At 55.4% G+C, this 26,950-nt stretch overlaps 1 protein-coding gene across 2 annotated transcripts in view; it reads left to right on the plus strand.

Annotated features, from left to right (window-relative positions):
- Positions 1-26,279, plus strand: part of GALNT2 (polypeptide N-acetylgalactosaminyltransferase 2) — a 178,144-nt gene extending 151,865 nt beyond the window's left edge. Inside the window, exons 9-16 of one of the 2 annotated variants that reach the window (XM_057531557.1) lie at positions 2,005-2,095; positions 3,168-3,271; positions 7,729-7,855; positions 12,746-12,838; positions 13,169-13,252; positions 15,148-15,274; positions 19,296-19,415; positions 23,700-26,279. In XM_057531557.1, coding sequence (XP_057387540.1) covers positions 2,005-2,095; positions 3,168-3,271; positions 7,729-7,855; positions 12,746-12,838; positions 13,169-13,252; positions 15,148-15,274; positions 19,296-19,415; positions 23,700-23,855 — 902 coding nt within the window. In that variant the 3' untranslated portion in view covers positions 23,856-26,279. The remainder of the gene's footprint in view (positions 1-2,004; positions 2,096-3,167; positions 3,272-7,728; positions 7,856-12,745; positions 12,839-13,168; positions 13,253-15,147; positions 15,275-19,295; positions 19,416-23,699) is intronic. The other variant, XM_057531558.1, reaches the window with a different exon arrangement.
- Positions 26,280-26,950: the final 671 nt, after the last annotated feature.

Below are 26,950 nucleotides of genomic sequence, written 5' to 3' on the forward strand. Positions count from 1 at the left end.
TCTTTTTTCCAGCATCTTAGCACCCCTGTTTCTTTCTGTAAAATGAGGGGCTTCTTTTCCCATCTCCAACATTTTGAGCTGATTAGGAGATGGACTGTTCCAGACAGACAGACAGACACACAGACTGAGGGTCAACTGACATCAAAAAAAAGAAGACAGTAGAACCGTGACCTTGGACGGAACCTCAGAAAGCAGAACGCTGGGACCGGCCAGAAGGCCCCGGCTCTGGTGCCTCTTTCAGGCCGTGTCGCCACGGGAGCTGCTTTCCCTCCGCCCCCCCGGCGTCCCTGTCTGAGAAACAGGTTGATAATAGTGCAGCCGCACAGGGCGGCCGGAAGAGGGCAGGGCTGTGACCAGGCAGCTCCCCAGGGGCCTCTGGCCGGCTGTCATGCTGGGAGGACGCACTTAGGCTGGGAAACAAGAGTCAGGAGAGTCTTAGAAGATGGTGAGCACGCTGGGGCTGTAAGGAGTTGGGAGCCTTGGCTGTCAAGAAAGCGTTAGTGTCCACAGTGTGTCCCCCCCCCAACGCCCCGAGCATGTGCAGGAGCTGAGATGTGACGGCTCTCCTTCTCCCGTGGCAGCCGCTTACGGCGGAGCCGGTGCGGGCGGTGAAGCGCCCTGCATGGGAGCGGCCTCCCGCTGCCCCAGGGCCCGGCCGGGTTTACTCGAAGAGCATTTTACCAAACCCCTTTTAGGAAAAAAAAAAATCAAGCATGATGTTTTTAGCAGATTTTTTAAAATGTAATATCGCTTGGCTCTTCGGACCAGATTGATACACTAAATAATAATGAACGTTCCCCCCAGAATGCAGGTAATGTTACATCAGCTGGCCAGTCGAGGCCTTTGTGTTCCGTCAGCAGTGCAGCCGGGACGTCTGCTTTTCCCTGGCTGGCGGTGCATGTGTGCGCAGCAGGCCGTGTCTGGGGAGAGCCGGGCTCCTCAGACAATCAGTCTGTGTCTGTTTCCTCTCCGTGCATTACCGTTGCCTGGCCCTCCAGCCCCTCGCTCCCATTTGCCAGCCCGCTGCGCTCTACAGGGACAGCTGGGGCACCTTTCTGTCCTCTGATGGAGCCATCGTGTGTGCCACGCCGGCCCAGGAGCCCCCGAGCCCCTGTACCATCCTACCCTGTTCAGGCTGCAGGCACCGGGGCTGTCAGGGCAGATAAATGCTGGATTCGGAGCACACAGACGGAAAGTCTGAACTTAGGCATTGCACCAGCCCTGCGGACAGAAAGCCTGATGGCAGAGGGCTGAGGGATGGATGGCCCTGGAGCAGTGAGGCTTGGCTGTCAGACCCTGGGCCACACGGCCCATGCTCTGGAGAGCGTCCGCAGGTCGGGTGTGCCGGGTACTTTCTGAGTAAGGACAAGACCCGGCAGCTGTGGACCAGGGGCCTGCGAAGGCCAGAAACCATGTCCGGGGGCCAGGCCCGGGCTCTGCCACCCCGCACGGCCTGTGGATTCTAGAAGTGACCCGGGGCAGGTGCCACGTTATCAGAAATGAAGCTCGCTTGCCCCTTCGCTGCTTCTGTCAGCTCGTTTCCACCTACTCTTGCCCACACTCTTGCCCCTCCCTGCCGTCCCTTCCCTGGGACCACGTTTGGGGCACCTGGCAGATTTTTTCTTAAATCCATCCTTCTTCTTTCCCGCCTCCTTATTTACAGCCCTTGGATATGCCCTCACAGACTCCAGTTCTCTTATTTCACATTTATTCTTTTGCATTTTGGTTTTAGAAAAGCCTGACCCACATCTTCTGTTTTGGGTAAGCTTCTTGGGGGAAGAAGATTTCAATGTGCGTCCCCCCCCCGCTGGTCTCCCTGCACCCCCCCCCAGTCACTCTCTCTTCCCTCTGCGTCGTTTTGGTTTGTTTGTTTGTTTTTCCTTTGTTTGGTTTACAGTGAGTCCATTCCAAATACCAGATATTTTTAAGCTGTGAGGGACCGGTGCCGGGAGCAGACAGCGTGTTCTCACAGCATCCTGTGTTTCTTCTCTCTTCTGTGACCAGCAGGCTTTGACTGGAACTTGGTGTTCAAATGGGATTACATGACGCCTGAGCAGAGACGGTCCCGGCAGGGGAACCCGGTGGCCCCCATAAAGTAAGTGCCGGGCAGGCGCCCTTCGGGTGCCCTTCTCTGGGGCGGAAGATGAGACAGCAGGCCTCATGTTCCCTGGGGACCTAGTCGAGCTCTCACCTTCCAGCCACACCCCCATTTCCCCTCGTCCTAGCTCAGGGGAGAGTCTCTGCCCCAGATTACAGGGTAGAGTATTTTGAGATTTTTTTCTGTGTACGTGTATCAAATCTGCCAGTTCCACGTCCTTCGTGTCTTGGTGGCGTAGAGCGTTTTCCCGCACAGGGTGGGGTCTCGGGCTGCCCTTGGGGACTGGGGAGGCGGTGGGCAGCGAGTGGGAGCCTCCTGCCCGCCCCCGGTGGGCTCCGCCTCCTCGCTGGGCTCCGCCCTCCTGTCCCCCAGAGGAAGCACTTGCATCACTACCAGCTGGCTTTGAGCCGCGCCGGGTGGGGTGAGGGCGCCTCCCCAGGGACGCGTGGTTACGGCGGAGCCCTGCGGACGCCGGCGCCGTCTGCACTGAGGCAATTGTCCCCCGTCAGCAGTGAGCCCCAGCCGTGCGGCCCGGGGCCCTGACTCCTCACAGCGACTCTGCAGGCACAGGGCTGGGGTCCTGTCGCTGGCCTGTCCCCAGGCTGATGGGGACGCGAGAAGATGACGGTCCCGTCCAGCAGAGGAGGAAGCTGCCCCGGGATGAGGATGAGGACACGGGTAGCTGGCATCATCGAGCGTTCCCTACGTGCGCTGGGCGCGTTAGCCCCTTACCGTCTGTAATCCTCCAAGGAGACCGCGGCACAGAGAAGCCGAGCACCGGCCTAGGGCGCTGTCAGCGAGCGTCCCAGCCCCAGCGGCTGCTCTCTCGTAGGGACGCTCCGCGCAGCCCCCCGCACTTGGGAACATCTGAGCAGGGCGAGTGGGGGGCACGTGAAGACAGCAGGGGTCAAGCAGAGAGGGGCACCCAGAGCTCTGAGCCAAAGACCACGGCCGTGCTATTGTTTTTAAGGTCGGCCTGTAGGCTTGACCTTGGCATTAGAATGCTGGCGATCTAACCTTGACCTTCGATCTCTCCCTCTCTTCCCTTCTTCCCTCTCTGCCTCTTTAGAACCCCTATGATTGCTGGAGGGCTGTTCGTGATGGATAAGTTCTATTTTGAAGAACTGGGGAAATATGACATGATGATGGATGTGTGGGGAGGAGAAAACCTGGGTACGTATGAGCCTTGTGTCTTCGGACACCAAACCGTTTCCAATTCTGCTGGAACCGTGGTCTTTTCCTGCCCACCAAGAGGGGTAGAAATGAAAAGTGGAAGCTTTGGAAAGACTGTTAAGCAAGAGTTTGTGGTATGCAGGGTGCCAGTTGGAAAGGGTTTGTAAAGACATTAAAGTGACCATTTACTGAACATAATCAGTCCCCCATAAGGTATAAATAGCACCCTTTTTATTCTTAAAAGTGTCTTGGGTTGGGCATTATGCTAGATACATATTAAGTCTTTGAAGGAAAATGCACACTTTTTAATGTCATCTGAATCCAAGGTCTGGAAAGCAAGCTGACAAAAATGGGGGGAGTAGTTCAGGTTCTAGGATTCATTTTTAGCCACATAGGGTGGAAAGTGAGCCCTGGCGAAGCCTGTCGGACTGGCTGAATTGTAGTCATGGGAATCAGATGGGGTGGAGAGGCCGTGGCACTTCGTCCCTTCTTGACTACTTTGTGAATGGTTCTGATTTGTTTTCGTGTTGTTTTTTTTTGTTTTGTTTTTTGTAATAATGCATACAAATCATTTTACCTATGTTTAGGGACATTGAAATTTTATAGACTTTGGTCTTTATTGGTAGCTGCATTGTATTTACTCCATAAAGATAAAAAGACTCAATTTATTTGTTTGTTTAGGGGTTTTTGTTTGTTTCACTCGAAGCTTTTGAGCTGAGTCTCCTTGGCTATTGGATGCTGTTAAATTACATTCTCCCCTGGGTAGACGTACCCTGGGAGGAGGGGAGGGGGGTGAGGGAAGGAGGTAAAAAGGATGCCACTGTCACTTTTAGTAGTTTTTACTTGTAACAGAGACTTTGATTTTTTTTTTTTTTTAAGTTTGAGAGACTAGACAAGCCCATTATTTTTCTCTCATTTTATGACATTAACGTTAGTGGTAGCATCTCATCTGTGGAGAAAGGTTGTTGCCTTGGTTGATTCTGAAAGCTTCTTTAGACTCAGTAACTACACCAGGACGAAGGATCAGAGTCAGATGCCTTTTGGTTTTTTTCACAGTACACTGACAGTTAGGCAGGGCTTGATTGAAGGCTTTGGAGCACGTAAGGCTTCAGAAGGATTGTTAACCTTCTGAAGGGAATTCTGAGTCACCCTCACCCCGCAGACATCCCTGGGGAAGCCCAACCAGCCAGGACCACCACTCGGGGGGGGGGGGGGGACCGAAGTGTTTGCAGCAGTGTCTGCCATTAGGCTTCCGTGGTTGGAGGGCAGGTGGCCTTTTGTGTCAGGGTGTAGAGAGTGTTGATTTAAATATCAAAGGAGACCTTGCACCCAGAGACCAGCGGGAGGGGAAATAATCTTTTCTGTTGCCTAGTTTATTGTTGGTTTGGTTTGTATGTTTACGTAGCTGTGCCCTGTGCGAGGTTCCCTGGAAGGGCTCAAGGGGCTCAGGTAGGGTGACACACGGTGGGTGGGGAGGAAGGGCTGGGGCCACCCGGCCTGAGCATCCTGGCACCTCCTCCCGTGACAGGCTCTGACGCAGCCGCTCTGGAGGGTCTTCTCTCATCAGGGTTAAACAGGCACAAGGGTTTCAGCAGGAAGAGTCCGTGATGTGAGTCCTTCTCTCTTCTTGGTACTGCTCAGACTTGATTTCCTGGGTGCTGCATGCACACCCCCAGCAGCTGTCCAGCCTGAGGGCTTGTGTGGGCCCAAGGTAGGAGAGGCAGGGGACAGGGATGCCCGAGTCAAATCCACACACCCCCTCCAGGCGTGCCCCACCAAATCCACTAGTGCTCCCAGACTTCCTGACCAACAGTGTAAGTCTAATAGAAGCAATTAAAAAGGACAAAGAGCCCTGGTGGTCCAGCGGTTAGGACTCGGTGCTTTCACTGCCTTGGCCCCGGGTTCAATCCCTGGTCGGGGAACTAAGATCCCACAGGGTGTGCAGCGCGGCCAGAAAAGAAAATAAATACATAAATAAATAAATAAAAATTTTAAAAGGACGAAGAACCTGATCCCTGGCCCTTGTGAGATGCGGGGGTTAGGCTACTTGGGAACATTATTTGTCCTTTTCAGCACATCCCTGCAGCGTTAGAAAGGATGCTGACTGCCCCCATTGCATCATCTCATTTCATGCTTTCTGGAAGGGCTGAGGTCTCAGAGCTGGTTGTTAGCAGAGCCAAATGCAAACACAAACGGCCTAATTAAAAATCCACCAAGCTGGGGACTTCCCTGGTGGTCCAGTGGGTAAGACTCCCCGCTCCCAATGCAGGGAGCCTGGGTTTGATCCCTGGTCAGGGAACTAGATCCCGCATGCATGCCACAACTAAGAAGCCTGCATGCTGCAACTAAGAAGTCTGCATGCCGCAACTGAAGATCCCACATGCCGCAACTACGACCCAGCGCAGCCAAAATAAATGAATATTTTAAAAATAATACATTAAAAAAAAAAAAAAGCCACCAAGTTGTCCTGAGTAATCATCCCCATGTTGTAGGGCTCAGTGAAATCAGTTGAATATAACTGTAGTTGTCCTTGGCCTTAAAACTCTTCCACCAAGTCTCTGAATGGCTCCCTACTGGTTTAATTGGCTCCCCATACAGAAGCCAGGGGGCCTTCGTGGGCCCCGATTCTGAATTTTCCAGGTAGGCCACTGTATCTTTGAATCTTATTTCCTTAGATACAGAGAGCCTCCTAGTCAAGTTCTGTTCGACACTCTGCTTAGCCTTGGTGCTTAGGACCACGCGTTTTCAGTACGACAAGGGAAATGGCCATTGAAGTCCCAGAACTGTTGCATGTCTTACCCATTCCTAGTGGGGGAGGGGTTCCTGGCTTTAGCTCACCAGATCCGAGTAGAAGTTCATGCTGTTCGGCGCCTGAAGTGGGTGTCACGTGGCTTCTGCCACAGCCCAGCGCCTGCTGCCACACGAGGCCTTGTGGTCCACACAAATCGCGCCTGATTCCGCTCCGTCTACACTGGCTGCCGTGACTGCTGAGTCTGCCGTTCTGTCTCACTCCCCAGCACGTTGCCAGGGAGGCAGGGTGATGTAGAGGAAAGGCCCTTCCATACCAACCTCGTGAAGTCTTGCAGAAAAAAAAGACATCTAATCCTCCAGAATATTCTATCTTGACTTTCCTATTTAACCTGTTTCTCGCCTTCAGTCGGGCCTCTGGCTCAGGCTGCAGCCGCTCGGAATGGCTGGCAATCAGGACAAGAGCCTGGTTGGGTGCCTGCATGTCCAGGCTTCTCCCAAGCGTGGATGCTCTGGGCCGCGTGTGTATCCATGTCGCCGTGACCAGCGCCTGCTCTGCGCGTGTCCTGACTCGGCGGGTAGAATCTGTGTTGACGCAGGTGAAGAGCAGCCTTTGCCAGCCTGCTGGTTACCGGCTGGTGAGAGCCGGGGTGGCTGTGAGGTCTGGCAGTCCCTCGAGTACCCTTGGTCGCTGGACCTGGCCGGCTGGCTGGACGCCTGCTGGTGCGCAGGGATGACGTAAGTTTTGCAGTTTAAGGGAAGAGGTGGATTTTGTCCTGGATGGAGAAAGCCCAGGTGCGTCCTGGTGCTCCAGGCCCTTAAAATAAGTTTTAGAGGAAGATGGCGTATACGATTGCCTGTTACACCGACCTTAGGGCTGATTGTGGGCATTTCATGCCTTTTGACGCATGGCCATTCGTGCACTGTCCGTTGCCTTTTCTAACTCAGTGTTCATCCCCAGAAGGCGCGTGTAATGCTCCATGACGGAGAACCGGCCAGAGAGGAGTTCCGGGCCATGTCTCATGCACGGTGTCTGTGACATTACAGGGACGCATGGTCTGATGCCAGGAGTCTTTCTGTTCTCAGCAGACCAGGGAATCACTCTTGTCTCAGGGCTTCTAGTCTAAATTTGAAAAATGTTTCCGTAGGCTCACTCTTACTTCTTTTTAAATTTCAAATAGAATTTTTTCATGAAAACATGGGATTTTGTGACACAGATAGAGCTGGCATCTGTAATTCTGATCAGTGCTAAAGTCTAAGGGAGTACATGTCCCAGTGTGGGTAGTTTGTTTGGCATGAATTATTTCTTTTTGTCTACACTACTTTACATTGTCTATAAAGCGACACTGTGCTGTGCAGACACCCTCTTAGTGAACTGAAGTAGGATCTTTCATTCAGTCTTTTTTTTCCCCTCCACCTTTATCGAGGTTTCAGTGACAACTTAAAATCGTACATACTTCCGGTATCCAGCTGGATGGTTTGACGTGCCTAGGCACGCCCCACCCCATACCCGTCGCACGTACTTTCTTGACTGCGCCCTGGAGCCTGGAGACGTGGTGTCAGAGGCCCCCACGGGGGGCGTTCAGGACCCTCTGGAGAGGGAGTGCCCCCCGGGTGTCATCGCCTCAGGCCACGGGGGTGGGGTGGGCGTCCGCACCCCCTGGGGGTGGCCCAGGCTCTCGGTCACCCCGTGTCGTTCACCACCTCAGAGATCTCGTTCCGCGTGTGGCAGTGCGGCGGCAGCCTGGAGATCATCCCCTGCAGCCGCGTGGGACACGTGTTCCGGAAGCAGCACCCCTACACCTTCCCCGGCGGCAGTGGCACCGTCTTTGCCCGGTAAGTGGCCGAGAGGCCGAGCAGGGCCCAGAGCACCGCTGCCCGCCCTGCACACAGGGCTGACCGTGGGCTGTGTGGAAACGTGTCCTCCGAGGGGCCGCCGCTCGGCAGTGACAAGGGCAGCTGTGGGGACTGAGGACAGCGGCCTTCTGCCGAGTGACAGATGCTGGTCTCAGCAGGTTCCATGGGGCACGAGGTCACGTGCAGGACAGCCTCAGAGACACACAGCTGTCCTGATGGAGAGCAAACCGGGGTGGCCGGGGGTCAGGGTGGGGCAGCAGGACGGGGTAGGGCCGGTGGGACTGGTCACCGAACCATGTGCCGAAAACATGTTACGGGGAGATAGGAAGGAGGGGCGCTTGGACTTTTTAAGTTACATGTTACCATTCAAGGTGCAACATATGAACAACGCGACATGTGCTGAAAACATGTTACGGGGAGATAGGAAGGAGGGGCGCTTGGACTTTTTACGTTACATGTTACCATTCAAGGTGCAACATATGAACAACGCGAAAGGCAGCCACACAAAAGCCCAAGACTCATTGTGCTATAGAGGCAGATAATACACAATAGATAACAGGTGGATTTTTGCAAACATGGAGACACCAAATGAAGAGTTTTCTGAAGAAAAACAGCAAATTACCAGTGCGGGGGACGACGTTTTTTCCTCACGAGTTCTTTCAGATGCGAAAGACAGAACCGTGCACAGGCCAGCCAGCCTGGCCCAGGGAGACGGGAGCATTCAGCTGAAAAGATGGCTTCAGACTCCGAGAGGTGCTGTGAACTAGGCAGCATGTGGTCACGCGGTCGACATGCTGGGGCAGGAGGACAGGTTTGCAGGGTGGGTGGGCGCTTGTCCCAGAGCCAAAGGAGCCCGTGGGGAGCAGGTCCTCAGCGCCGAGATGAACCTGCAGAACAGAAGGCTGCCCGGTATGGCTGGAGCCCAGACAACGAGGGGACAGTAGGCACCGAGGGAGACTAGACCAGCCGGGTCTGCACCCTGTGCGTTGAGGGAAACTGGGCGTGTTTCGATGCAGGAGGAGGGGGAGCTCCTGTGGGTTTTACGCAGATACTCGACTTCTCTGTTTTGAATATTAAGGGGGTCCTTCTGGCCCCTGGGCAGAGGGCCGCGCGGATGATACCAGGAGGAGATGATGGTGCGAGTGACGTGTCCCCCCTCCACTGCAGGGCCGGGGGCCGGGCAGAGCCGGGTGGCCAGGGCCACGCGCCAGCTGCGGCCTCAGGCAGGCGTGTTTACTAATGGACGGGAGGAGGCCAGGGGGGACTCAAGGGTGACCCCCAGGCTGCCGGCCACACACTTTGCTAACGGGATGCCCCTATGGACACAGGGAAACCCCAGAGCAGGGTGGGCGTGCACGGGGGGGAGGATGGCCAGTTTATCTCTTATGTGGCATTTGAAAACTTCTATTAAGTACAGATTATAAGTATACCTGTCTTGTACAGAAGCTGGATTCTTAGCGTAGTGTATCAACTTTCTAGGAAACTTTAATAGAAGCCAAATATCAGATGCTTCTGACCAAATTACCTTCTTCCCAAAAGCGTATCCTTTCCCGAATGTTGTCTAAACATCATTTCTGCTCTGTTAGAAACAAAAATATGCTCTTATACGATGAATTCTACAAAATCAAACAAACAGTGATAATGTATGTTTTCCCCCGGGGCAGCATGAGATGCTTCCCAGAAACCTCTCGTAGAGACATATCAAAAATACTTGAAATCAAAGCACTGATATCTACCAGCAAAGCGTGGGATTTCAGAAAACAGTCAGTTAAAATACACAAAACATTGCTTTATGCACTTTTTTTTAAAAGGAAAAAAGAGGCACTCGTTTTTAGAAAGAAAACTTTTCCGTTGTATTTTACAGCCCGCGAGTCCCATACACTGGAGATGTGGGGAGGAAAGGGACCCAGGGTTCAGAACTAGGGGGCAGCGTGGGTCTGTTAGGCCTTCAGCCAGGCCGTTGCGGCCCCCCGCCCCTCTCTCTCTCTCTCTCTCTGTCTCTCTGTCTCTATCTCGGTTGACTCACCTAAAAGATAAAGAGGTGGCATGTGTTATTTCTGAGGTCCCTTTCCAGTTCTCTTTAATTTCCTCTAATATGTGGCATTCAATGTATAAATATTTCGCCACTAAAAATTGGGACTTAATAGCAATAGCTAATATTTATAGAGTGTTTATGTGTGCCAGGCTGTTGAGTGCTTTACAAATACTCACTTACGTACTCCTTATAAAACCTTATGAATTAAGTACTATTATTAATTTGCACTTTAGGGGCAAGGGAGACTGAGGCACAAGAAGGTTCGGCTCCTTTGTCTAAGTTCACTCAGATGGAGAGTGAGATTGATCTCCGGCCCCTTGGCTCTAGAGTCCACGTTAGGTTTTATCTGGATCCCTAAGCACAGTTAGTGCCTGAGGCTGCTGGAACTCAGGGATCTAAAGGTTCTAAAATGCATCCTAGCATGACAGGTAGAGGACCATCTCATTTGTGTAGGGTCACTGTGTATGAGAAGCAGGGAAGGATGAATGAATGGAGAAGTGGCCTCGTGGGGTCCTGCCTTGTCTGCCCCCCAACCCTGGGTGTGCCCTGGGCGCCTGTTGCTTTAGGGAGAGCCGGGTGATGACACACCTGCAGGCTCTTACATCACCTCACGTCCCTGGAGACCAGTTGAGAGAGACCAACTGGGCGGTTCCTGCCTCTGTTTTTTACACAGCTGCGTTTCCAGTTAGCCCCTTACAAGCCTCTTACAGAGACCGTTAGGAGAGGGTCGCGTGTGTGCTTGCGTGTGCATGTGGATTAGAGTTTACCCAAAGGCCAGGGGAGCTCCCAGTCAGAATAGCCGTGGGGCAGGTGCCTTAGAAGGATATCTGGGTTCATGTTGAGTAGTTAATGGTGAGACTAATTCATGGCGAGGCAAACTACGAATAAATTAAATACAGGAAACAGCGGTTTAAACTTTCTCTCTTACCAGACTTTTTTCTGTTATTACCACCAGTCAGTGTAACTGGCCAGTCCCACCCTCTCTGTCTCCTGCTTGCTTCCCGCTAGAGCTACCTTACCTGCACCTAGTGGAGGCAGGAAGGGAGCAAAGGCGGGAAGAACCCAGATAGACAAGAGTGGGCCCAGGCGCCCAGTACCTGAAGCCCCTGGAAGACCGCGTAGCGTATAGGAGGCGCCTAAGAAACATTTGAATAAATGACTTGAAACTAGCGCTGAGCGGCACATGAAGCTCATTCTCTGAAGCTACCTACGTATCTTTTTTATTAAGTAGACAGAGAAAAGGTGGTTTTGCATTTAGGAGTTGAGAAATGACTTAATCACTTAGTGACTTGGGTGATTTAAAACCACTGTGTGATTGCAATTCATAAAACCTTATAATTTGGTGAAAACATCCTTCAATCTCCCTCTCCCTCCGTCCCCCTCCGCCCCACCCTTCTTTTCCCTCCACACGCGTATCGACTATGTACTGTTCTGTTATCTATTGTAATTTCACCCATCAAGTCAGGGCCATCAGTCCATGGCAACAGGCAACATGTACACCAGTATCTTTCATGGCCACGGAGGCGTCCATGTGTTTGACCACTTTACTGTTAACGGTCATATAGTTTCTATTTTTTCTGCCATTATAAACTGTGCTAAATTGAGCGTATTTTCATTCCTGCTTGATTATTTCCTTGAGGTACATTTCTAGAAGTGGGAACTGCTGCATCAGAGGACAGGTGCTCTCAAATTGTCTGCCTCTTACAGGGCTTTCTAAACAGCAACCCATCTAGGTACATATGTCACTTTATACAAAGGATATATGCCTCAAACAAATTATTTTAGTAATTGTAACTCAGAGGATTTGAAAGGCTCACCATTTAAAAGAGACCTTTCTAATAGAGGGAAGGTATTCTTGTAAAAGGAGAACGTTGCCTCCCTAATGTGTTCATGTTGGAAGAACAGAACGCCCTCTCTGCGGGTTCTGAAAGAGCATTGGCTCTAAACCTAAGGTGTGAGTCTCCTTTGGACCAGAGTCCAGGGGTGCGGAGCACAGAGACTCACTGTCGTAACGCTGCTTCACAGGTGCTCTAAAGAGAACTCTGGCAGGAGAAGATACTGATGCCGTGTGTGTGGCAGCCTTTAATACATGTCCTACGTTCGAAGGCAGCTTGTCCCGGCGGCCTTATTGATCGTGGGTCATGGTACTCTCCACAGTTGTGAGACGTAGGCACGGATGCTTCTGGCCTTCTACAGGAGGCTGTCCCGTCTTTCCCCTTCCGGCGCAGGGCAGTCAGAACCCCAGACGTGGGGCGCACACTACTGTCCCTCACTATTCCTGGTCCAAACAGGACACACTCTCGGCTCAGCTCTGCCAAAGGTAACCTTAGGAGTAACGGTGATGTGCTCTTAGCTTCTCCCCAGAGCTGTCTAGTGGTAGCTCTCGATCACAGCCACGTGAGGAAGGCTGGAGAGAAGAGCCAAGGATTCCGTGGCCGTGCTCCCTGGCACCAGCCTTCCGGGGATGCACAGTAAGAGTTCTCGCAGAGCGATTCACGTTTGTCCTCCTCGGTGCAGCCGCAGTCCCTGCTCTAAAATACCTGCCTGTGCTGTAATTCTGACTTGGACCTGTGCTCCGTGACAGTCCGTGTTCTGTGAAAGACGAGGACGCGGGTTCTGTGGTTCAGCGAGCGCCTGCGGAGCGCTAGCTACGCCGATACGGCCCGGGGGCTGGGGAGCGGCCTGCTGTGTGCTCCGCGCGAGCCCCACGGCCGGGCCACCAGGCCCCGCTCCCCGCCGAAGCACCTCCTCAGCAGCGCTTCCTCGGTGCAGACGGGACGCTGCTGGCGGAAAGATGGCGACGCACAGCTCAAGGAGATGTGTTCTGTTTCTAGTAATACCCGCCGGGCGGCAGAGGTCTGGATGGACGAATACAAAAACTTCTATTACGCAGCAGTGCCTTCTGCCAGAAACGTCCCGTATGGAAAGTAAGTGTGACTCGTGCCCCCTCTTGCTGCTTTGCCTGGGATCCGTGTGTGCGTGCGTGTGTGTGTGTGTGTCGGCGGGGTGGTCAGCCCACACCCCAAGCAGCGTTCTGTGGCCAGAGTTGAGAAGAGCCACCAGGTGTTAAAAGGGGGACCCTACCCAAGGGCCCTCTCGGGAGGCGCGTGGGAGACAACGGGGTCCTGGGGACAGAAGTGTGGACGGTCCGGTCTCCACCGCCTGCCCCAGCTCCCGTCTCATCGGCAGATTTCCAGCTTTGACGTAGAGCCCGTCTGTTCTTTCCATTTATAAAGAAATCTTGTTCCCTTCTGCAGTATTCAGAGCCGACTGGAGCTCAGGAAGAAACTTAGCTGCAAGCCTTTCAAATGGTACCTGGAAAATGTCTACCCAGAGCTAAGGTGAGGCCCCGGGGCCGGGCTCTGCCAGCGGGCGCGGGGCCTGGAGGAGGTGGAGTGCAGACCGTGCTCGGGGCCAGAGGCTGAGAGCGGGACCCCAGCGCTGGCCCCAGGCCCCCCGAGCACGGGCTCCCTGAACTGCCGCCCTCCGTGGCCCCCCCTCCCGTTCCTCACAGACCTGGAAACCCTCCCAGGTGTCACCTCTTGCAGCTCGTCCCCCTGGTGAGATGACGGGGCTCTGTGAGTGGCCAGAGGGGCAGCCCCCAGCCTCCCGAGGGGGTGCCCTGTGCCTCCAGCCCTCAGGCCCTCCCTGCCCGGGCCTCACCCTCCCGGCTCCTCTTGCCCTGGAGACCCCAGGCTAAACCAGCTCCATCCCCTCCCCGCCTGTGGGCCAGCGGGCGACGATGCCCAGCAGAGGCCCGGAGGATGGCCTGCCCAGGGTGCCCCCTCCTCCAGGCTGGTTGTGACCTCATGTGTCACGGGAATAACCACGCTGGCCCCCTGCTTCCCTCCACGAGGACTGATGACACAGCAGTACTCCTGAGCTGCCCTCTACACCTGGCCTGTCCTTTTAAATGACTGCCCACCCACTCGAGGCCTGAGGGAGCGCTGGTGCCCATCAGAGGACCTGCCAGTCTGCGGGCTTCAGGCTGCACCTGAAGTTCATCTTCTTAAGGGGCTGGCCAGACGGTTTTTGCCTCGAAGCGGCACATTGCTTTTTCCGAATATTCCAGCGCACTTTATAGCAGGTCACGTATCTCGAGCACGGGGGCTGTGACTGCAGGAGTCTCCACCATCCTCTTGTGCGCTGACGGGCCCTTCAGAACCCTTGTCGCCGAGATTTGTTTGAGAGTCAGGTCCCGCGGCCTGTCCCCTGCTGTTCACGCCCATCGCTCTTCAGCTCCCTCTGCTTTTAAAGGGAAGCCGCGACCCCCTGCCCTGGGAAGGACGTCACCAGTGGGACGCCCCTGGTCATTGCCTCCCCCCTGGTCGACCAGAGGCTTCACCGCATTGGGCTGTAGCCCCTCATGGCGCCCACTTCGCTTTTGCTGTCACGGTGGCCTGTGACTTGCTGACGAGACGCCCGATGCAGTGACATTAAAGCACAGTTTGACCCTGAGGTCCCCTGTGATTTGGGGTGACTTTGGGCCCTGCACCACCTGAGACCACATCTCAAGTGTTCACGCCACGGCGGTGGGTGGACCTGCTGCCCTGTCCGGGCCGGGCAAGGGGGACGCCAGCCTGATGGTCGCGTGCGTCAGTGACACTTGCTGCCGTCCACCGCCTGCTTCCTGTGGGCCCGGCTGAGTGCCAGGGTGCGGTGCTCCATGGCTCTCGCGGCGGCCCTGCGGGGAAGGACCGTGCAAAGAGGGCACGGGGCTGGAGAGGACGAGTCTGACCGTCGCACGGCTGGTCCGCAGCCAAGGCGGGGCTCGGGGTCGAAGCCTGCCCCGCCCCCCTTTGTGCTGCCTTGCTCTGTACCAGGCCGCCTGACAGACCCACCTGTGGTCTCCCCTCTATTAGGTAAAGGCCAACCCTAAGTCTACTGGAAAGTTCCAGGCAGCAGGATCTGACCACGTTAACTGCTTTCCTAAATGACTGTCAACAACTAACGCTGAAGAGACAAGGGACTTTTTCTTTCCTGAAAACTGTCCCTGGTACGAGATAGAAAGAATGTTTAGACTTAAAACCTGCACTTAGGGTTAGGAGTCGAGAGGCTCAGAGCCGTGCTGTCTCGGGGGCACGGCCAGGCCTGCGCTGGGGGCACGTGGCCTGGTGGCAACCTTCTTGCCGCCCAGCCCCGTCGTGAGACAAGGGCTCTGAGCACGGGGGGTGGGGGGCAGGCACGGATCCCGTGGCCCCCCGAGCCCAGCGAGTGACTCTCTCCTTGGCTTCAGGGTTCCCGACCACCAGGATATAGCTTTTGGGGCCTTGCAGCAGGGGACCAACTGCCTGGACACTTTGGGACACTTTGCTGACGGCGTCGTCGGAGTTTATGAGTGTCACAACGCTGGGGGGAACCAGGTACGTGCACGGGGGCACCAGGGAAGGGGGCCCGAGGCCGCGTGTCCCGAGGCCGCGTGTCCCGCCGCCACCCTCCTCCTGCGATGGCTGCCCCCTCACAGCCGGCCTCGGGGCCAGAGGCGACATCCTCCTGGAACTGCCTTCCGCCTCGGGCGGGCTGGGCTGCGGCTGCAGGGCCACATGGCCCCCCCTCCCCATCGCCGTCCTGCCCGGCCGTGTGCTCGTCCCGGGGCCCCTGTCTGCGTCGGCACCTGCCCGTGTCCCTGCTCACAGACGCTTAACCACGGCCGCCAGGGCTGCCTGTTAGGTGATAGAAGCTTAGATCTGAAACGCCCACCCCTCGGTCCTCGTGGAAAAGGAGGGAGGTAAGTGAGGGCTTGACAGGCCCAGCCGTGGCCTGTGTGTCCCAGGAGAACAGGACTCTAGAAGGCGCTTTTCCCCTGAGACAGTGACAGGTGTTTGGTAAAATGAGGGCCTCGTACACAGAAATGGCCGGGCGATGCTGGGTACGCTCATCTCTTACTCTCGGGGAGCCTGCCGTTTTACACAAAGGCACTTTAACTCAGTGTATCCCAGAGCCTCCTGTAAATAGAACTGTTTCTAAAGAGGGCGCCTGCCTTTGTGTGAAGTTGGCTGTTCCCCATCCTCCCGAGGAGCGTCTGGGCAGACGGCAGCCCCGGACTCTTGGCCCCCTGTCTCTTCTTGGTGGTGCTGTCTTTGCAGCTGCCCGGCGTGGCCCAGGCCTGGTAGATTAGACAAGCGTGGCATGGGAAGGGGGCAGCCCCCATCCGGCTCTGGCCGCTGTCCCAGGCAGATGACCTCCCTGGCTCTCGGCTCTTCTGGGAAACACAAGTCCCAGGTCCCCTGCCCGGAAAGCCTAATTTCATGAGTCTGGGGTCAGAGAGCATCAGGGTATTTGAAAGCCCCCAGGGTGGGTGACCCCACGTGAGCGCTGGGCAGGGAGGGCTTCCCAGCAGGAAGGATGCAGGGGCGGGTCACAGCGAGGCGGTGCGCCGCTTCTGGCCCCGCCGTCCCCCGAGGACCAGTCTGGGCCAGCGAGCCGCTTCCGAGATCAGGCCGCCCGGTAGTCCTTTGTGTGCCGACAAGAATGTTCTAGATCTGCACCACCCAGCACAGCGGCCACCAGCCCCCTGTGGGTGGCGAGTGTGACAGGATGTACAGTTCCTACTTTGTTTAACTGTAATTCGCTTAGCCACGCGCGGCTGGGGCCCCGGGGAGGCATCCTGTGGAGGTAGGAAGCCAGCCAGGGCCGCAGCGGTTGCTCCAGGTGGTCCCCTCGCGAACCTTCCAGAGCGAGTCCCGTCTGAACCGAGGGCAAGTGGGCCCCGGGGATGAGAAGCGAGGGGTGAACGGCATTTTCTTATGGAAAATCGGGCCCGTGCTCCGGAAGAATAAGGTGCGTCATGTGGTTTCTCGCTGGGCCTCAGCAGACACACAGGAAACGGGGAAATTTAAGAGTGGCAGCTCAAAAAAGCGTTTCTTAAATATTCATGCACTTTATTTTGCAAATTCGGATCACTGAAATGCGCCAGAAGAAGAAAGTGGCAGCTGTCTCTGCTGTTTGCAGAGCTGAGTTAGTTTTCCTGGAATTCAGTGTACAGCCTGCTTTAAAATAATGAAGCACGCCGTAGCAAGAAGGTTGTAGAAACATTCAGACATGCGCTTTCACTGGGGATCAGCAAAGCCCCCAGTGCCTTCCAACACCCGCTTCCAAGAACAACCGAAAACCCGTCTCCGTACAGAGTCCCACCCACCACTCGTCTTACCCAAGTGGGGACGGGGTCTTTTTGTCACTGGTTCACACAGATGGTCTGCTCCTTCCTGGGACCTCTGTGGTACCCTGTGGTGCTTTGAAAGCACCCCATTCCGCCCCACCCCGCTGTGGAAGGACAACATCGTGGAAGACTGGAACCAACCCTCAGGGCCCGGCATGTGGCCCTTCTGAGAGGCTCTGCAGACTCAGAGCCAAGAGCCCCCAGGGACAGGTGGGCACAGGTATGCACAGGGCTTCCAAGTTTGGGCAACGGTGGAAAACAGACCAGGCAGGTTCTTCTACTCCAGGACCTTTCCGAGCCTTTGGTAGGCTGCTAGTGAATCTGCAAGAGAGACACGGGGTCCAAATGCAGTGTTTCCCAAATTTACTTGACCTAGAACCAACTTTTCATAGAATTCCTCACAGAGTACACTTGGAAAAACCCTAATTAAAAGGTGAGAAAGTTGAAGCTGAGGGGACTGCCCAGTCTGACTCCCTGTTAGGGGACAAGGAAGCCCGCCCACAGGCCAAGGGGCTTGCCCTTCCTCTCCTGGACGGTGGCCCGAGCCCACGCCTCCCAGCTGGACCTGTGTCTCACCGCTGGCTGGGGGAGGGGTGCACGTGTGGCCTCCAGGTGTTAATGCTTTCTTTTTTTTTTTTTTAAGATTTGATGAAAGTTCATAATAATGCAATTGACAAGGAAATTTAGTTATTTCTGAGATATACATTTTAAAGTAATAACTAGAATTATCACTTCTAACATTATACCAGAACATACAAGATTTTTAGAAATTTCATGTAATGTCTGAAACATTTATATTAACGTATTTCCATACAAATAACTGAACGAAAGTTTATATTAGTTGTTTTTTTGACATGTATACACTGATGTGTATAAAATTGATGACTAATAAGAACCTGCAGTTAATGCTTTCTTGATAACAGAGCATCTGCTCCAAGGTGATTCAGGTGCTGAGCAGTGAGGCTTCTCAGAATGTTCTGTATTCCTTCCCTTGGCTCTGTCCCCTGAGGACAGAAAAAAGAAAACCTCTGCCTAGCACTTAATCGTGCCTAATGTTACATGACACAAGCACGAGTGTGATACCCGCTCTCCCAGCGGGGAGGAAGCCTCCAGAGGGCGGAGCCTGGCCTGTGTGTTCGCTGCCAGGACTCTTGAGTCATTGCAGGCGCTCAGCGGACAGTCAACTGGGTGGATGAACGGACAGACGGATGGACAGTTGACTTGCAGCAGCTTTCTTGGGCGTACAGCAGAAGCGGCGCGTGGGGAGGGCACCCCCTGTGGGATTCTGAGTTGGAAGAGGCCTCGCTTCTTCTAGATCCTGAGGGCTCACGTGGGTTTTATCCCTTTGCAAGGGTCCAGTCCTCGAGTGAAGGTCAGAAGCCTCACCCTCCTGTCTCCGCCGTAGCCCTGCCCAGAGCAGGCTCTCTCCCTCCTCTCCCGCCTTCTACCCTGTGATCCCACTCACCCACCGTGTCCCCTCCCCAGCCTCCTGCCCTTTCAGATGCTCTTGTTTAGTGTTCAGAATAAGTAGTTCTGCTCTCAGCTCTTAAGGGATGTGTGTCTATTTTTTAAGATCATAGGCAAGTTATTTCAGCACTCTCTGCCTCAGTTTTCTCATCTGTAAAATGGGGATAATAATAGCTTCTCATAGGGCTGTCGCTGAAAGGGCTTAAAACAGTGCCAGGCACGTCATAGGCACCCAGGGTACAAATACCTGGATCCATTCCCGGGGACCTCGCAGAGCTTCCCGAGCATCGGTCGGCCAGCTTAGTGCTCAGTGACGAGGCTAAATGTGCCGCATGTGGTTTGTAATTTCACACGTGACAAGCCGCAGTCACAAATGCTGTTTCCAAACCACACCTGTGTCGGGGCAGAGTCATTCCAAGGAAATGTTGACCCTGAACTGTCCACCTTGCGGGTAACCAGGCTGGAGCTGCAGCGTTCACAGCCCCACAGCTAATGATGGAAGATGGGGTGTGGAGCTCTAACCTGTGTTTGGGCTGAAGTTCTCACTACTGTTGGCCTGGTGCTCAGTTAGTTATGAGGTTCCCCGGCACCCCCGGTTGGAGACTTGCTCTTAGGCACAAAGTCCTTTGTTGGCCCTGAGCTGGTCAGGGCTTCTGAAGCCCGTTCCCCGCGTGCCGTTCCCTCTGGGGCCCTTCCTTGCTGCATCCTTCACCCCGCAGCCCCGCGGGCCGAGCCCTGACCTTGGCTTTGTGTTGCAGGAGTGGGCCCTGACAAAGGAGAAGTCGGTGAAGCACATGGACTTGTGCCTGACCGTGGTGGACCGGGCGCCCGGCTCCCTCATAAAGCTGCAGGGCTGCCGGGAGAACGACAGCCGGCAGGTAGGTGCCGGCCGGGGACCAGCCCAGGCCCAGCTCCCCGTCGCCCCCAGGGCCTGGATCACAGCGGGGGCACTGGGTGTTCACAGGCGGCACCTTTTGACTCGCGCTGTTCCGCGTCCCCGTGTGGAGCCCCTGGCGAGCGCTGGGATGCCTGAGGGGCGCGGCGCGCGGGCTGGTGCTTCTGCCGGGAGGTCACCGTCCTGGTTATTCCTCCCCCTCTGCATCCATCTGTTTATGTTTGGTCTGTCCTCTAACAGGCTGCAGAGGCAGGGCTGTGCTTTGAGGCTGCGTGTTCAGCTCCTGCGCGGGTCTGTAAGGGCCTCCCCGGGCTGGGCACTGAGGCAGGGGGGGTCCTGATGCCAGAGGCAGCTCCCCTCACCCTGGCGGCCAGCTGAGCCGGGCGGGGCCCTTCCTCAGACGCGGCCCTCGTGCCCAGGAGTGGGTACTGCGCCCAGAAAGTCTCTGTCTGGTGATGCCCGAGAGCACCCAAGGGACGGGGATGCTGGTGGCCAGTGTGCGTGGGTCAGCACGCCACCGACCCCCGCATGGGGGCACAGACCCCTTGTCCAGGAGCGGTGGGGTGCCCAGCGGTGTCCTTGGCCCCTGGCTTCTCCGCAGCTGGAACAGCCCAGGCAACGCACCCCGCCAGGAGCGGTGCTGGCCCGAACCAGCCCAAGTTCAGCTCTGCTTTAGAGATGAAAATGTATGACTCTCCTCACGGGAAGTTAGTGGAACACTGACCTACAAACCAGCCTAGAAAAGGTTCATTGAGGTTCATGATAATGTCTCCAGAGGGGGTGCTTCACCCCGGTTCACTTCCAGGGCTGATGAACCCCCCAAGCCCGAAAGGAAGACCTGTATTTATAAAAATATATATAAAGAAGGCTTTATTTCTGAAGCCAGAGGCCTGCTGTGGCTTATTTCCGACTATGTTCTCATTCTCCTCCCCACACCACTGGCCATTTTAAAGAGAAATTCCGCGTGTTTTTGTTCATTCGTTAAGTATTTTTCCTTTTTAAGTTTACAAAATTGTAAATGATTAAGGTGCAACTGGATAAGACATTACACGCACACTCGTGTTACTTTTTTCCACACGGTTCAGAACATATGTTTACCTCTTTGGCTGCTTTTCTCTGACCTGCGCCCTGGGGGTACCTTGGGGGCAGAGCCTTTCTTGGGCCTAGGGGGAGTGGCTAGTGCAACCCCCAAAGGACTTTCCCACGTGCCCACACGGGGAGCCGGGCTTGTCCTCTTCTGTCCCTCCTCACAAGACACACGCGTCTGGGGAAACTGAAGCCCGGGGCTGGCTGGAGCCAGGAGCCCATGTGGGCTTCCCACCCACCACTCCTTTCACAGAAGGGAAGCTGAGGCCCAGAGCCTGGGGTCCTCTCCAGGGTCCCCCAGGAGCACCGAGGCCCACACCGAGGTCCCTTGCTTGGGGCCCAGTTGTCAGGAAACACTTGCAAAGGGCCGTCTCTCCTCTGTCCCCCACCGCCTGGTTCCGGGTGCCCCCCACCCTGTTCTGCGGAACCCCAGCAGGTTCCTAAATGCCCATCTGTGTTGGCAGCTGTGGGACCCGAGTGAGAAGGAGGGGCTGGTAAACACGGAGGCCACTGTCCCCGGCCCCAACCTCCTGGGACCCGCGTCGGGTGAGCATGGCACTAGGCCAGGTGCCCTGCCCCGGGTGTAAGGGCCGGGGCATCTAGGGTAAAGGAGGGATAAAGTGATGACTTTATCTGGCTCCAAACCTTTGTTAAGAACAGACAGACGCTCCATCTCTGGAGTGGTCTCCTTTAGTGACAGCTTGCTGTATGTCAAGGGCTGACATGTTCCTGCCGCCGTCCAGTTCTCACCCTGAAACGCTCACGTCATAAGAGGGAGAAAGGCCTGCAAACAATGAGCTCTTCTGGGTGTGTGGCGTACATAAGTGGGGATCTCTTAAACTGTCAACCCCGAGCCCTTCCTTGCCCGGTGGAGAAGGTGTGGCCCTTTCAGTAGAGCCTCTGCATCTGGGAATCCGCCCACCCCACCACAGCCCTCTGGGCCCAGGGCTCCGGGCTGTCGAGGCCGCCTCCCACGGACGGAGCTGGGGTTTGGGCGTTTTTGAGGCCCTCCATCTGGCTGATGCTGTGACACAGGCAGAGCTCCCCAGGGAACGGAGTCAAAGTCCACCCATTCCAGATTCTTTGTCAAACAAGCCCTGGCCACTCAGTGACACGCGGATGTCGGCAGCACAGACACGCTTCACATGACAGAGCAGGAGGAATGACAGCAAAGAGGGCACAGGAATGAAGGAGGAGGTGATGGGCAGGTGATGGGCGGTCCCTCTCCCCGTGCCCATCGGATTGCACGGCGTTTCACTGTTGGCGAAAACTCCAGGCCGGCAGGCTGGCTTAGCAAGCGTCGCCGGGTCCCCACGGGAGCATCCTTGCAGGGCCCTGCCCTGCCTTGCATTGCCTCCTTCCCACCCCATTCACTTGCCCTTTGAGAGGGGGCTCTTCAGCTAGTTCTGTCTCGAAGCTGCACTCCTCTTGCCAGTTGGAACACTGGGTTTCCAAGCACGTCTGTGTGTTTGTGTTAGGTGTGCGTTTGCAGAGTCAAGGGCGAAAGGAAAGCAAGAGTAAGAAAATGTAATTCCGCGACGTCCAAATGATTTGCAAAAATACCAACGGGAAGGAGCTTCTGTGCATACAGTGTAAAAAATTAACTAGAATCACAGACTGCATTAATGAAGGGAGAGCTTTTGTAAGAAAAAAGCATGTCACTTTTTTTTTTTTTTGGAAAGAACAAACATTAGAGATTTTTACATGGGGATAAACAACAGTGTGAGAGGCCCTCAGGTGGGCTTGTTTGCTGGTTTGCCTGGCTGGTTTGGGTTTAGTGGGGCACAGGTGCGTACCCACGGGAGTACGAAGGCGCTACGCCCCGGACTGTACAGGTGGCCCACGCAGGACTCGGCAGGTAGCGCCCGGGGACTCAGGGTAGCTGAGACGGGCTTCCGCAGCCACCAAGGTGGAGCGGGTGGAGAGACAGACAGTGGAGAGGTGGGCTCCCAGCAGGGCATTCTGTCCACACAAGCATCCCTTTCCCTCCCATTGGCCTCACCCCACCCCTCGGCGCAGCACGAGGCCCTACGTGTAAGCGGGCACGCGGAGGGGCCCGGCCCCGGCCCCGGCCTCAGCAGGGCTGCCTTCCACAGCCAGGGGCAGGCAGCATGGGCCCTCCTGGAGCTGGCCTGGTTCCTGTGGCTGCTTCCTCGAGGGGAAATATCCTCAGATGAGGCCTTCTTGTGAAAGAATGCCAAGTCCCTGCAGGAAATTCCCCCATGTGTCGAGCCCTTAAGACTGAGGAGGGGCGGGGGTCCAAGCATGGGGCTTGGACGAGGAGATGCCCGAAGAGGGGGAAGGATGGGGCAGGGAAGCAGTCTCCAGCAGGGCCCGGAGAGGAGGTCTGGGGCTGCAAACCAAGCGGAGAGTGCTGGTTTCTTCCTGGGCCCTCAGCGGATGCTGTTTTGTCCCCGTGAAACAGGAGGGAAGGGGGCAGGGCACAACCTCTGAAAGAATGACATAGCCTGAGGACACGACATAAACTGATTAGAACCAAATGGGTCCAAGATGGCGGACGAGTCGACTTCCACTAGACCTTGAGCCCCAGTATACGCTCACAGTAACACATCAGCAAGCTAAATGACACACCCACAGGTGCCAGGACAGCTCCAAGGCCAACCATAACATCAAAAAGCGGGTGGTGGCCCAATTCCTGGAAATCCCCGCCCCTTCCTGAAATAGCTGGAATACTCTTCCCACTCATTAGCCTGTGAAATTACCCACCCTTATAAGAACGGACAACCCCAAACCCTGGTGCCACTTCCGCCTTCTGAGATGACCCTCTGAGATGATACACTCTGTCTGTGGAGTGTATTTCTCTCTAAGTAAATCCACTTCTTTCCTATCACTTTGTCTCTCGCTGAATTCTTTCTGCGATGAGACACCAAGAACCTGGGCTTCCTTAAGTCCTGAAACCAGGCGTGTGATCTCAGTTGGAAGACCGTGGGTTTTGGCCGGGTTGGAGTTCCAGCCGCACGGGTTCAGGTCCCAGTCAGGGTCTTGGCCGGGTTCGAGTCCCGGCCACGTGGGTTTCACGTCCCAGTCTGAGGTGCGTGGTTTCACCCGGGCTGCTGCGGATGCCCGTCCGTCCTGGTCCGAGACCTTGTTGTGAGGGCAGCCCCGCTGCGCCCTCTCCTGGCGGCGCCCCTGCTGTGAGGTGCTCTCCTGTCTTTTGCAGAAATGGGAGCAGATCGAGGGCAATTCCAAGCTGCGGCACGTGGGCAGCAACCTGTGCCTGGACAGCCGCGGGGCCCAGAACGGCGGCCTGAGCGTGGAGGTGTGCGGCCCGGCACTGTCCCAGCAGTGGAAGTTCTCGCTCAACCTGCAGCAGTAGGGAGCCGCCCGCGTCCTCCCGCGCCGTCGGGCCCCACGACGAGCCCGACGTTATTGATTCTGTTTCTTAAACTTTCCGAGAAACTATATACCTCAGTATTCCATCACGGTCTGAAGGTCGGAGGACCTCGGCGCGGGGCGGGCGGCACCGGAGCGGCGAGGAGGGGGAGCTCGCCCACCCCGACCCCGGGCCCCGCCGTCCCTGCCCGCCCAGCGCCACGCGGATGGATGCGGAGCCCCACGCCGGCGGGCGGCAGGACCCGGAGGGAAGGGGCGGCGGCCGCAGCACAGCGAGCAGAGCTCTCCAGCCTCCACTTGGATCCGCCGACGGCACGACCGGTTTCCATCCCGGTCACGGTCACGGTCACGGTCACGGTCACGGCGTTTGCCCCGCCCCGCCCTCCCAACTGTCTTCCCGGCGCAGACCCCCTTCCACGTGGCGTACCTGCTCTCTTTGGATATGAACTTTGCTGTGGTGGGACACTGCACACAGACATATATGAAGAAAGAATGTACGGTCAGTTCCTATGGTTTCTGTAGGTCACCCTCATCCTGTAAGTTGTCCACAAAGCAGATCACAGCGAGAGGAGGAGGGGCCGAGCCCTTCGGGGCCGGAGGGAGGAAGCGCCTCCTTTGCCCCCGGAGCCTTATAGGTGGGTAGGTCCTGCTGTGGCCGCCACCCCGGGAGGCTAGCCCTGCCCCGAGGCCCGGACGCCGGCGGCATCTCGGTTTGGCTTCAGCTGGGAGTCGTGTCATGCTCTGTGTCGGAATCCACTTTTCGTGCCCTTGGTGTCTATAAACCCTGAATGGGTTACTTAATTTGACAAATTACTGCTTCGGGTCTTTGTAAATTTCTTTTCTCTAAGGATAAAATGAATAAAAAAGAATCTGCCAGCTCCCGGTGATGGTGGGACGCTGTCACAGGCAGCATTGGGTTCACGGTGAGGACCCTGGTGTGCTAGCACCACTGTCAAGGTCACCTGGGCCCAGTCCTGCCTGCCTCAGGGGCTTTGGGTCAAGAATTAGGAAAAGTGAAAACCAAACAACACCTGCTCAATGACGCTGAGGATTCAGGGCACAAAACAGGAGCTTTGTGGCTTAGGAGGCTTATGTCAGTATAAACCACAAGACGGTCGTGAACTGAAAGTAAAGCAGGAAGAGTGGCCTGGGCGCTGCCCTGACACCCAGGCGTGTCCCCGCAGAGCCCTCCTTGCCTCTGAGGTGCCCACACACAGGGGTAGCCCAGCCGAAGACCCCACGGGGCGCCCCGGTCACTCTCGTGGTCAGTGCCCTCCTGCCTTCCTGCGTCCCCCTCACCCAGCCCTTCATCACACAGATGCCCAGTGTCCAAGAGGCGTCACACGGGCACACCTTCAGGCCCCTCTGGGAGGGCCTGGCAGGTCACAGAGAAGTGGCCCCAGAAGGTTCTGCCAGGTTGACACTTGGCCAAGTGCAGCTCTCTCCTGCCTATTTCTTCTAGGAAAGGGGACGTTGGTCTTTCTTCCTCCACTGCAGAAGCCACCCATGTGTTTGCTTTATGACGGTGGGCTCCGGCCTGGAGGCGTGGCTGGGTGACTTTGTCCTGCGTCTTTTTGCCCCCTGCCGACCAACCAGGTGTATTTTCAGTGGACCGGGAGGCCGTAGCTGAATTAACTCGGCACAGCTCTATCTTCAGAGGCTGATCGTGGCCACCAGTAAGCTCTTAGAGAGAGTCCTGGGAACCTGTGCAAGGCTGCTGAACACAGGTGGGGCAGGAAGCAGTCACCCAGCCCCTGGGTTCCGGTGTCAGGCTACTCCTACTGTTAGGAAGAAAATCCCATGGACGGAAAACAAATTTGGCTTTAAAGTAACACAAATTTTAATCAGATTCTCGACAAATTCTTTCTTGCCCACACACCTCCACCCCACCCAGAAGTCTTCCAACCTTTGTACCATTGAGATGGGTCCCCCTGGGCCCTTGGGGGGCAGCTCCCCATCCCTGAGGTGGTAGGGTTGGCGGCCTTGGATGGTGTGGGCGTTGTGAGCTGAGGTGGGCTGGGAGGGCTCCCTTGGGTGAGCTATGTTTACATGACACAGTGTGCCAAAGTGACTTAACTATGGCTGCATTACTTTTTAGTCATCGGGACTGTCCCCCTCGCCCACGCTTGTTTTTACAAGTAAAGATTCTTTCCTAAAAGCCCTTGGAGCAAAGCCTGGCGAAGTTAGTTGTCTTCTCTGTGCTCGTCTTTCTTACGTCTTCATAAAAGCTAAAATGATGGTATCTGTGAGTATGTTTTGCAAATTCAAAATATAGTTTGGTAATTTTTTTTTCCAGTTGATTTTTAAAAAGAACTGCTGTACAGAGCTTGTACTTCGTCCATTTTATAGATGGAAACCATCCTTGAAAATTGTTTAACTTAAATAAAGAGGAGATACTTTATAGATACGCTCTGCTGGCGGCTGCAGTCACTCTTGGTCTTCACAGGATGGACGTGACCGGTGTTTGGGGACTGATTATGGTCTGTGTTGGGAGAGGGGTGCTGCCCAGTTACCATATCTTATCACACTTTTAAAATGCATTCACCTTTTACTGCTGCACCTTTTGATGTTTATTCTTATTTGGAATAATAGCCGTTATCATCTGTGGAGTGTTTATGGTGTACCAGGCCCCACTCCAAGCGCTTAAATACATCCTCCTTGTCTTCTCACAGTAACCTGGGAGGTAGCATTACGGGCTGCATTTTACAGTTGGCTGGGGAAGCTGGTGCTTGAAGCTGCTGGCCTGCCCAAGGTCACGCCACTCCTAAGTACTCCCCTGGCCAGCCCCAGGCTCTGAGAGCCAAAGCCTGCCCTCCAAACCAGGGCAGGCGAGAGGCTGAAGGGCCAATATCATCACAGCTTTTAGAGTATTTTAAATCCTTATACTATTTACCAGTTACCCGGGCTCTCCAGTTCCATCCCAGGCAAACTTGAGTCCTCGCCCCTCTTCCTGGGCCTTTAAAAATACCTTCCTTTGGACAACCCCACAGGTGTGTCAAGGAAACACAATACTGACCAATTCTTTAGCAGTTTGGGTTGCAACTGGGGAGGCTGAAAAGATGGCCCCGATGAGTGTCT

The sequence above is a fragment of the Balaenoptera acutorostrata genome, chromosome 16 (assembly GCF_949987535.1).
Source record: "Balaenoptera acutorostrata chromosome 16, mBalAcu1.1, whole genome shotgun sequence".
NCBI classification, from domain to species: domain Eukaryota; kingdom Metazoa; phylum Chordata; class Mammalia; order Artiodactyla; family Balaenopteridae; genus Balaenoptera; species Balaenoptera acutorostrata.